The sequence below is a fragment of the Bombina bombina genome, chromosome 8 (genome assembly GCF_027579735.1).
Source record: "Bombina bombina isolate aBomBom1 chromosome 8, aBomBom1.pri, whole genome shotgun sequence".
Lineage (NCBI taxonomy): Eukaryota > Metazoa > Chordata > Amphibia > Anura > Bombinatoridae > Bombina > Bombina bombina.
In genome coordinates, this window is record NC_069506.1 from 216,469,729 (window position 1) to 216,482,199 (window position 12,471).

Here is a 12,471-nt window from a genome sequence, read left to right on the forward strand (position 1 = left end):
TTTATCCATTGGATCTGAAAAGGCACAACTATCCTCCACCGGGATAGTGGTACGCTTAGCTAAAGTAGAAACTGCTCCCTCCACCTTAGGGACCGTCTGCCATAAGTCTCGTGTGGTGGCGTCAATAGGAAACATTTTCCTAAATATGGGAGGAGGGGTAAAAGGCACACCCGGTCTATCCCACTCCTTGCTAATAATCTCTGTAAGCCTTTTTGGTATAGGAAATACGTCAGTACACACCGGTACCGCATAGTATCTATCCAACCTACATAATTTCTCTGGAATTGCAACCGTGTTACAATCATTCAGAGCCGCTAATACCTCCCCTAGCAATGTGCGGAGGTTCTCTAGCTTAAAGGGACATTCAACACTGCCTACAACATTAATCTATGTTTGAAAACTAAATAAAAGGATAAAGCTGCAAGGTGCCCCCTTTCTCTTACTTACCACCTTCACTGTTGAATCGTCTTTCGCATCTTCCAAATTGTTGTCCTAATATGTCTTCCTAACTCCCCCCACCGTGACGTCTTCGCCTTCTTTCTCAAACTAGCAGCCAATGAGACCCCATTCCCCGGACTGAAATGCAAGCGCGTTCACGGCTGTTAGCGCATGCGCAATCTACTAGGAACTCGAAAAGCGGAACCAAAATAATTGAAGTTGTTTCCGTTACGCTGATATTGCTTACAGTACTCTATTACGTTGTGTTAGGTAATAACACTATCCACATCAACAAATTATTTTGCCGCAATAATAATGTTTATTTGTAAACGAATAATAATGTTAATGTATTTAGAACATTATTGTATTGTAAAAAATAATAGTTAGACTGCACCAAAATGATAGTTATCTAAGTTGAGAGAGGATTTTAAAAGATCATAATGAATTGGGATGATTATCCCTAAAGATTGATTTTGTATAATATGTTATGGGTTATTATGCCAGTACTAATTATTACATTAATACTTATAATTACTTAGCATTATATTTTTTTAATTTGGTTTATGCCTTACCTATTTCAAATTTTATTATTCAGTAGCATATACATTCATCAATAGTCTCAACACCATTAATAAGCATCTTGATCATTTTAGTTCTAATCAGTTTTGACTATTGTTCAAACAACATTAATTAAGGGGATGTTATAAAAAGGAATGACAAGGGTGAATGACAAAATGGAATGCCCCTAGACTTTAATGGGATGTAAAATTAAAAGTGTTGAAGCAACAAAACTAGGAGAGATATTAACTAAATATTTACTAGATGTGTTTCCAAGGTACAGTAGCATATTCTTAAAGTGAGATTACTTTTGATTATAGCTGCTTTCTATGGAATCAAAAGGGTGAATAACATTATGGTATGCGCATAGACTATAATGGGATTACATTTAGTGCCCTAGCAATAAAAATATGAGACATATGAAGTAGCTATTTAACACATATGTTCCTCAGGTAAAGTAGCATATTCTATAAATGAGATTACTTGAGATTACAGCTGCTTTCTATGGAATGACAATGGTCAATGACTCAATGTAATGCACATACACTATTATTTGATTACATATAGTGCTATATAAACAGAAATATGAAAAGTATCATGTAGATATTTACCAGATATGTTCCCCAGGTACAGTAGCATATTCTGAAAGTGAGATTACATCAGATTATATCAGCTTTCTATGTAATGACAAGGGTGAATGAGAAAATGGAATGCCCACAGACTTAAATGGGATGTAAAATTAAAAGTGTTGAAGCAACAAAACTAGGAGACCTATTAACTATATATTTACTAGATATGTTCCCCAGGTACATTATCAAAATCTGAAAGTTATATTTAATCAGATTATACTTGTTTTATATCGAATGACAAGGATGAATGACAATGTGCAATGAATATAGACTAGAATGGTATTACATTAAAAGTGATATTGAAAAAGAAATATCAGACATATCAAATAGATATTTACCAGATATGTTCCCCAGGTACAGTAGCATATTCTGAAAGTGAGATTACTTCAGATTATAGCTGCTTTTTATGGAATGACAAGGGTGAATGACAAAATGGAATGCTCATAGACTATAATGGGATTACATTTAGTGCCATAGCAACCAAAATATGACACATATGAAGTAGCTATTTAACCAGATATGTTCCACAGGTACAGTTTCAGATTCTATAAATGAGATTACGTGAGATTATAGCTGCTTTCTAATGAATGACATAGGGTGAATGACAAAATGGATTTTCCATAGACTATAAATGGCTTTCATTTAGTGCTTTGAAACACAAATATAAGAGATATCAAGTATATATTTAACAGATATGTTCCCCAGGTACAGTAGCATATTCTGAAATTGAGATTAAGTGAAATTATAAATAATTTCTATTTGATATGTCTCATATTTTATTTTGTATAGCACTTGAAAATTTTATTCCATTATAGTCTATGGGCATTACATTATGTCATGCACCCTTGTCAGTCCATAGAAAGCAGCTATAATCTGACGTGATCTCACTTTCAGATTATGATACTGTATATGTGGAACATATCTTGTCAATTTCTATTTGATATGTCAGATATTTTTTTTGCTATAGCACTTTTAAATGTAATCACATTGTAGTCAATAGGCATTCTACTTTGTCATTCACCCTTGTCATTCCATAGAAACCCGCTATAACCCGCTATAATCTGATGTATTATCACTTTCCGATCATGATACTGTACCTGTGGAACATATCTTGTAAATATCTAGTTAATAGTTCTCCTAGTTTTGTTGATTCAACACTTTTAATTCTATGGGCATTCCAATTTCTCATTCACCCTTGTCATTCCATAGAAATTAGATATAATCTGATGTAATCTCACTTTCAGAATATGCTAATGTACCTGGGGAACATAACTGGTAAATATCTACATGATATGTTTCATATTTCTGTTTATATAGCACTACATGTAATCAAATAAGAGTCTATGGGCATTCCATCGAGTCATTGACCCTTGTCATTCCATAGAAAGCAGCTATAATCTCACGTAATCTCACTTTTAGAATATGCTACTGTATCCGGGGAACATATCATGTAAATATCTAGTTAATATCTCTCCTAGTTTTGTTGATTCAAGACTTTTTAATTTTACATCCCATTAAAGTCTAGGGGCATTCCATTTTGTCATTTACCATTGTTATTTCTTTAAGTACATACCTTAAGTAATTAATCAGTTTTAACAGACCTGAGCTATCCAGCAGATTTCAAAGGAACAAGATCTTCCTGTCTATAAATCAGTCCAAATTGTAATGCATATAAAGAACTGTTTGCAGAAAAATGCAAGTGAAGTCTGTGTTCTGTGACTATTTTATTAGGTTTATAATGCTGTTTAGCTAATTTTTTGTTCATTTAACTTAGTTTAATTATATAATCTGTGTTGTTTGATTATTTATTAGGTTTATAATGCTGTTTAGCATTTAAATTCTTCATTTCAAAGCTTAGAAAATAATGTATTAGGTGTTATTATGACAATTTTGAGAGGGGCATGGAACCTATCTCCCACACTTCCCATTGACTTACATTATAAACTGGGTTTCAATTGACAACAGTTTCGATTTCCAACCATTCCTTCTGGAACCTAACACCGGCGTAAATTGAGGGCTATCTGTATATACAAGGACAAGCACTAAATAAGATATATACGTAGACACACAAACATACAAACAAACATTATAAAATTATTTTTATTAGACTAGTCATTGTTAATATTGAATAAATATGAACTATATATATATATATATATATATATATATATATATATATATATATATATATATATATATATATATATATATATATATATACACAATTTTGTAATTAATTGTGTTTGGTGCTGATATTTTTAATAAACACAGATTAAAAAAAAAATATCTCCAAGCATTTTAATTGTATTTTTTAGAATGCTGTAATTTTTATTTTATTTTATTATATCACCATTATTTACAGTTGATTGAACAATAGTATGAAGGGATTAAAAAAAAAAAAGGGCAACATGCTTATTATTGTTGTTGAAACTATTGAGGATTGAATAAGATTTGAAATATGTAAGGCATAAAGAAAATTAAAATAATCATGCAAACTAATTATAGTTGTATTAATGTCATAATAAGCCATAACATGTTATCCAAAATCAATCTATATGGATAATAATCAAAATTCATTATGATATTTGGAACTCCTGCATCAACTTAGATAACTATCATTTATGTGCAGTCTAGCTTTTTTTATCAGCAATATACCAATGTGAGAAATACAAAAACGTTATTAGTAGTTTATAAACAACCATTATTAGCTAGGGTAAATAAGGAGTTGTTGCGGATAGGGTATTTACCTAGAAAAACGGAATCAAGTACTATAAGTAAAATAATCGGAACGGAAACACTTTGGGTTATTATGGTTCCGCTTTTAAGGTTCCTATTGTATCGCGCATGCGCTAACGCCCGTGAACGCGCTGAGATTGAAGTAGGAGATATGGGACAGAACTGCCGGCTAGTTTGAAGAAGACGAGCTGTACGTCACAGTGGGGGGAGTTAAGCAGCCATATTAGGAGAAAAATTTTGACGATATCGATGAGGATTGCACAGTGAAGGCAGTAAGTAAGAGAAAGGGGGAACTTGCAAGCTTGCTCTTTAGACTTAGTTTAGAAACATAGATTAATGTTGTGGGCAGTGTTGAATGTCCCTTTAAATTTAAAATTGGAAATCTCTGAATCCAGTCTCCCTGGATCAGATTCGTCACCCACAGAATGAAGCTCTCCGTCCTCACGTTCTGCAAACTGTGACGCAGTATCTGACATGGCTCTCATCTCATCCGCGCGCTCTATCCTTAACCCAGAGCTATCGCGCTTGCCTCTTAATTCTGGCAACTTAGATAATACTTCTGTCATAACAGTAGCCATGTCTTGCAAAGTGATTTGTAAGGGCCTCCCTGATGTACTTGGCGCAACAAAATCACGCACCTCCTGAGCGGGAGGCGAAGGTACTGACACGTGAGGAGAGTTAGTCGGCATAACTTCCCCCTCGTCGTCTGGTGATAATTTCTTTACATGTAAAGATTGACTTTTATTTAAAGTAGCATCAATGCAATTAGTACACAAATTTCTATTGGGCTCCACATTGGCCTTTAAACATAGTGAACAAAGAGATTCATCTGAGTCAGACATGTTTAAACAAACTAGCAATGAGACTAGCAAACTTGGAAATACTTTTCAAAATTAATTTACAAGCAATATAAAAAACGTTACTGTGCCTTTAAGAAGCACAGAAAAACTGACACAGTTGAAATAACAATGACCAAAATAGTTATAGCAACCAAATTTTCATAGTAAATGTATTAAGTTAGCAAAGGATTGCACCAACCAGCAAATGGATGACTAACCCCTTAGTACCCAAAAAACGGATAACAATTATATAATTAACGTTTTTCTCACAGTCAAATACACTGTCACAGGACTGCTGTGCCTGATTACCTCCCTCAAAATGGATTTTGAAGACCCCTGAGCTCTCTAGAGACGATCTGGATCATGGAGGATGAAGTAGACAGATTGTGACTGAATTTTTACTGCGCAAAAAAGCGCTAAAATAGGCCCCTCCCACTCATATTACAACAGTGGGGAAGCTCAGAAACTGTTTCTATGCAGAAAACAAAAATGGCCATGTGGTAAAAATCATGCCCTAATAAGTTTTATCACCAAGTACCTCACAAAAACGATTAACAAGCCAGTAAACGTTTTAAACATACATTTGAAAGTTATGTATTATTATTAATAAGCCTGCTACCAGTCGTTTTTACTGCAGTTAAGGCTCATACATTATTTCAGTATTAACAGTATTTTCAGAGTCAATTCCATTCCTTAGAAAAATACATTCAGTGTACACACACACACACATCAGCCTGATACCAGTCGCTATCACTGCATTTAAGGCTGAACTTACTTTACAATGGTATCAGCAGTATTTTCTCAGTCAATTCCATTCCTCAGAAAATAAATTACTGCACATACCTCATTTGTTGCAGGGGAGCCCTGCATGCTATTCCCCTTCTCTGAAGTTACCTCACTCCTCAGATGAGAAACAGCCAGTGGATCTTAGTTACGTCTGCTAAGACCATAGAAAAAAACCCAGGCAGATTCTTCTTCTAATGCTGCCTGAGAATAAACAGCACACTCCGGTGCCATTTAAAAATAACAAACTTTTGATTGTAGAAATAAACTAAGTTAAAAAACACCACAGATCTCTCACAGCTTCCTTTTTAGTTAGGCTGCAAGAGAATGACTGAGTATGATATGTGAGGGGAGGAGCTATATAGCAGCTCTGCTGGGTAATTCTCTTGCAGTTTCCTGTTAGGAAGAGATATATTCCATAAGTAATGGATGACCCGTGGACTGACTACACTTAACAGGAGAAATAAACATTTAAAAAGCTGGAGCTGCCAAGACAGAAACACTTGTCCCGTACGAAAGAATGAAAATAAAGCTCTTACTGTGCAGGGAATGTTGATATCCGGCTGTAGAGTGAGGGTAAGTCTTGGACAGGTGTCCTCAGGGTAGCAGCTGTTGGTTGTAGAAGTGACACTCAAAACCCACAGACAGTAGGAGCCCCCTGGGGAGCCCAGAGCAGATGATGTGACACTGGAAAGGAACTGTCGGCCCTGGCATTCCAAATAGCAGGTTCCACCATCCCTAAGAAAATAAGATTCTTAAATGCTTTTAAATCCTAGAAAAAAGCCATATCTTGCAACATATCTCAGTTAATGTGCATCACAAACAGAGAAAAATATACCAGTTAATACACAAGATCTGCAAACATGACCATCTTCAAGCACTTCACCTTACAAACACCACATCCTTTAAGGGCCACTAAACCCAAAATCTTTCTTTCACGATTCAGATAGCGAATACAAATTTAAACAACATTACAATTTACTTCTATTATTTGTTTTGGTTCATTTTTTAGATATCCTTAGTTGAAGAAAAAGCAATGCACATCGGTGAGCCAATCACACAAGGCTTCTATGTGCAGCAACCAATCAGCAGCTACTGAGCATATCTAGATATGCTTTTCAGCAAAGACTATCAAGAGAATAAAACAAATGAGATAATAGAGGTAAATTAGAAAGATGTTTAAAATTGCATTCTCTTTCTAAATCATGAAAGAAAAAATGTGGGTGTCATGTCCCTTTAAGAGTAGACACAGAAATATACTGCTTGCTCAACCATTGTCAACTTAAAAGATATACATCATTATTTACTACATTATCACTTCCAAAAAACATAAATACTACTACTAAACCGCTTCACTAAGAGACAAGGTTTGCTTTGAACTGCATTTCAGATAACGTTTTCCCTCTTTTTCTGCTATGTAGTTTACCTGGGGTCCCCATAGAATCCAGTTGCACACTTGTCACAATGATCTCCCTGGGTGTTATCACTGCAAAAGCACACGCCTGTGTCTCGATCACAGTATCCCAAATCAGCTGTGCCGTGTTTGTTACAAGCACACTCCTGACATCCAGGTTTCTGAGTGGCATTACCAAAACTGCCTGGCTGGCAATCTTGGCACTGTGCACCTTGTGTCCAGTCTGTAAGAAAAAGTTATTATGTACACAAATTCACATGTACAAAATCTTATAAAAAAGGCACTTTATCAGAATTACACACAAGCACAATATTTTTTATAATTATTGTGGTATTAATTTTTAAAAACTAAATAGAACCATCTTGCTTGATCGCAGATATTTTCACTCAATATTGACACAAACCACCCATGGATCTTGCGCAACATATGATCAAGCATTACATTCTATATAAGACCACTCACCTTGGCAGGAGTCACAGATGCCAGGTTCTCTTGTACATGTACTATGAAAGTTGCACCCACAATCCACACTACATTCAACACCACTCTCATTTACAGCAACAAGGTCAGATGTCCAGCCAAGGTCACACACACAGTTATATGACGGAGGCCCACTGCAGGTTCCATGAGAGCATTCATTATAACATCTGGAAATACAAACAAAACAAAATATTACACACAGAATAAACTTAAGTACTATTGGAACAAATAAAGGGGAATTTCATTCATAAAGTATAAAATACTTCTTTCTAAAAGCTCCTTTATTTGTTTGCAGCGTTCGCTGCACTGAGCTGCTAAGGCAGCCCACGGCAGAATGCCATTTGGCTGAGAGGTGACGTTTCTACCTCTTAGCCAGTAGCCAATATACAGCGCCAAGCCAGATTTTCCGCACGTCAAACAAATAAAGGAGCTTTCAGAATGAAGTATTTTATAATTCATGAAAGAAAGTCCCCTTTATTTGTTCCAATGGTAAATCCTAGCGTTTCACCAACGCTAGGATTGACTTTCACTTTAATTATTTAATTCCCCAATATGTACTGAACAATACTCGTCTAATTTAGTCTGTAGAGAACTGTCACATTTGTTAGTGTTTGTGCTGCTGTTCTAATTTAACACATAAAACTGCAGCTTTCTCAGCTCTGCATATTACAAAATTAAACTTTCATGATTCAGATAGAGCATGCAATGTTAAACAACTTTCAGTTTACTTCTATTAAGTCTTTTTCTATTGACACTTTTTGAGTCACCAGCTCCTACTGAGCATGTGCAAGAATTCACAGAATATAAATATATGCGCATTTGTGATTGGCTGATGGCTGTCACATGATACAGGGGGAGTGGAAATAGACATAACTCTTGCATTGTCTTTTTATCATGCATTTGCCAATTATACAAATCTACTGTATTTACTGGTCCCTTAAAGGGACACTGAACCAAAATATTTTCTTTCATGATTCAGATGGAGCATGCAATTTTAATCAACTTTTGAATTTACTCCTATTATCAAATTTTCTTGCTATCTTTATTTGAAAATCATGAATGTACATCTTAGCAGCCAGTCCAATTTAGGTTCAGCATAAGCGCTTGCTTATTGGAGGCTGAAATTTACCCACCAATAAGCAAGCATAACCCAGGTTCTCAACCAAAAATGGTCCAGCTCCTATGCATCACATTCCTGATTTTTAAATAAAGAGAACGAAGACAAATTAATAATAGGAGTAAATTGGAAAGTTGCTTAAAATTGCATGCTCCATCTGAACCATTAAAGAAAAAAATTTGGTTTAGTGTCCCTTTAAGAAGTGGGCTAGTGACTCACTAGCTGTGAGCATGCACATTAGAAAGTGAAGGAAAAACACCTAACTCTGTTATGAATGAGTATTAGTAACACATTCCCCAGCACCGAAAACACAGAAAACAAAATTTATGCTTACCTGATAAATTTCTTTGTTTCCGGGCATGGAACGTCCACAACGTCATTCCAATTACTAGTGTGATATTCAACTCCTGGCCAGCAGGAGGAGGCAAAGAGCACCCCAGCAAAGCTGTTAAGTGTAAATTCCCTTACCCATAATCCCCAGTCATTCAGCCGAAGGAAAATTGAAAAAGAAGAAACACAAAAGGGTATAGAGGTGCCTGAGGTTTACTCAAAAAAACTGCCAAATTAAAAAGAGGGCGGATTCGTGGACTCTCCATGCCTGGAAAGAAATGTATCAGGTAAGCATAAAATGTTTTTCTTTCCTATGACATGGAGAGTCCACAACGTCATTCCAATTACTAGTGGGAACCAATACCCAAGCTAGAGGACACAGAATTAAAAGGGAGGGAGAACAAGGCAGGAGGACCTAAACAGAAGGCATCACCGCTTGAAGAACTTTTCTCCCAAAAGAGGCCTCAGTCGAGGCAAAACTATAACATTTGTAGAATTTGGAAAAAAGTATGCAAAAGATGACCATGTTGCAACTTTGCAAATCTGTTCCACAGAAGCTTAATTTTTGAAAGCCCAAGATGAGGAGACAGCCCTAGAGGAAGATTCGTAATACTCTCAGGAGGCTGCTGTCCAGCAGCCTCATAAGCAAAACAAATGATACTTCTTGACCAGAGTGGCCTTCTGACCCTTACGTTTTCCAGAGAAAACAACAAACAGGGCAGAAGATTGACGAAAATCTTTAGTAGCTTGTAGGTAAAATTTAAGAGCACACACAACATCCAAGTTATGCAAAAGACATTCCTTATGAGAAGAAGGATTAGGACAAAAAGAAGGAACAACAATTTCCTGATTAATGTTTCGATCCGACATCACCTTAGGGAGAAACCCCAATTTAGTATGAAGGACCGCCTTATCTGCATGAAAAATAAGGTACGGGGAATCACACTGCAGAGCTGAAAGCTCAGAAACTCTGCAAGCAGGAGAAATAGCAAGGAGAAACAAAACTTCCAAGATAACAGTTTTATATCAACAACATGCATTTGCTCAAACTGAGCCTGCTGCAAAACTTTAAGAACTAGGTTAAGACTCCAAGGAGGAGCAACAGGTTTAAATACAGGCCTGATTCTGACCAGGGCCTGAACAAAAGCTTGAACATCTGGTAAATCTGCCAGATGTTTGTGCAAAAGAATAAACAGTGCAGAAATCTGACCCTTCAGAGTACTGACTGACAAACCTTTCTCCAGGCCATCCTGAAGAAAAGATCAAATTTGGGGAATTCTCACGCGACTCCGGGAGAAACCCTTGGCTTCGCACCAAAAAAGGAAATTAATGCTTACCTGATAAATGTATTTCTTTTACGATATGACGAATCCACGGATTTCATCCTTACTTATGGGATTACGCCTCCTGGTCAGCAGGAGGAGGCAAAGAGCACCACAGCAGAGCTGTATATATAGCTCCTCCCTTCCCTCCCACTCCAGTCATTCAACCAAAGTTAGGAAGAGAGAGGAAAAGCCAAAGGTGCAGAGGTGACTGAAGTTTAACAATATAAAAAACCTGTCTGAAGAATCGACAGGGCGGCTGTGGACTCGTCATATCGTAAAAGAAATAAATTTATCAGGTAAGAATAAAATTTCCTTTTCTTTTACAAGATATGACGAGTCTACAGATTTCATCCTTACTTATGGGATACAATACCAAAGCTATAGGACACGGATGAAAGGGAGGGACAAGACAGGAACCTAAACGGAAGGCACCACTGCTTGAAGAACCTTTCTCCCAAAAACAGCCTCGGATGAGACAAAAGTAGCAAATTTGTAAAATTTGGAAAAAGTGTGAAGAGACGACCAAGTTGCAGCCTTGCAAATCTGTTCAACACCTTGCAAATCTGTTCAACAGAAGCATCAATCTTAAATGCCCATGAGGAAGCCACAGCCCTAGTGGAATGAGCCGTAATTCTCTCAGGAGGCTGCTGTCCAGCAGTCACATAAGCAAGACGGATGACACTCTTCAGCCAAAAAGGAAAGAGAGGTAGCCGTAGCTTTCTGGCCCCTACGTTTCCCAGAAAAAAAGACAAATAATGACTAACACAGGCAAAGTGAATGACTGGAGTGGGAGGGAAGGGAGGAGCTATATATACAGCTCTGCTGTGGTGCTCTTTGCCTCCTCCTGCTGACCAGGAGGCGTAATCCCATAAGTAAGGATGAAATCCGTGGACTCGTCATATCTTGTAAAAGAAAAGGTATTTACGCCATACCTTATGGTAAATCCTGCAAGTAACAGGTTTACGAGCCTGAAGCATAGTATCAATGAACACTTCCGAAAAACCACGTCTAGACAGAACTAGGCGTTCAATCTCCAAGCAGTCAGCTTTAGAAAAACTAGATTTGTATGGAGGAATGGACCCTGAATTAGAAGGTCCTTCCTCAGAGGTAACCTCCAAGGTGGAAGAGATGACATCTTCACCAGATCTGCGAACTAGATCCTGCGAGGCCAGGCAGGAGCTATTAGAATCACAGATGCTCTCTCCTGCTTGATACGAGCAATGATTTGTGGATGGAGAGCAAACGGAGAAAACAGGTATGCTAGACCGAAAACCCAAGGAACCGCCAGAGCATCTATCAGAGCGGCCTGAGGATCTCTTGACCTTGATCCGTACTTTGGAAGCTTTGCGTTTTGATGAGACGCCATCAGATCCAACTCCGGATCCCCCCACCTGAGGGTAATCCTTGAGAACACTTCCGGATGGAGAGCCCACTCCCAATTGTCCACTCCTGAAATGTGGATGGCAAATAGGAGACAATCGTGAGCTTCCACCCACTGCAGAATGCGAGTCACCTCCTTCATGGCCAAGGAACTCTGAGTTACTCCCTGGTAGTTGATGTAAGCCACTGAGGTGATGTTGTCCGACTGGAATCTGATAAACTGGACTAAAGATAATTGAGGCAAGCTGTCAAGGCACTGAAGATTGCTCTCAACTCCAAGATGTTTATGGGAAGAGAAGATTCTTCCCTAGACCACAGGCCCTGAGCTTTTAGTGAACCACAAACAGATCCCCAGCCTAAAAGGCTGGCATCCATTGTCACAATTCCCCAGGAAGGTCTCAGGAAGCAAGTGCCCCGAGACAGATGTTCCTGTGAAATCCAC

The 12,471-nt window shown here is 37.5% G+C and overlaps 1 protein-coding gene across 2 annotated transcripts in view; it reads right to left on the minus strand.

Moving 5' to 3' along the window:
- MEGF8 (multiple EGF like domains 8) overlaps positions 1-12,471 on the minus strand; it is a 119,493-nt gene that overhangs the window by 64,044 nt on the left and 42,978 nt on the right. For both annotated transcript variants that reach the window (XM_053690879.1, XM_053690877.1), the window contains exons 22-24: positions 7,860-8,044; positions 7,410-7,620; positions 6,523-6,721 (exon numbers count right to left, since the gene is read on the minus strand). In XM_053690879.1, coding sequence (XP_053546854.1) covers positions 6,523-6,721; positions 7,410-7,620; positions 7,860-8,044 — 595 coding nt within the window. The remainder of the gene's footprint in view (positions 1-6,522; positions 6,722-7,409; positions 7,621-7,859; positions 8,045-12,471) is intronic.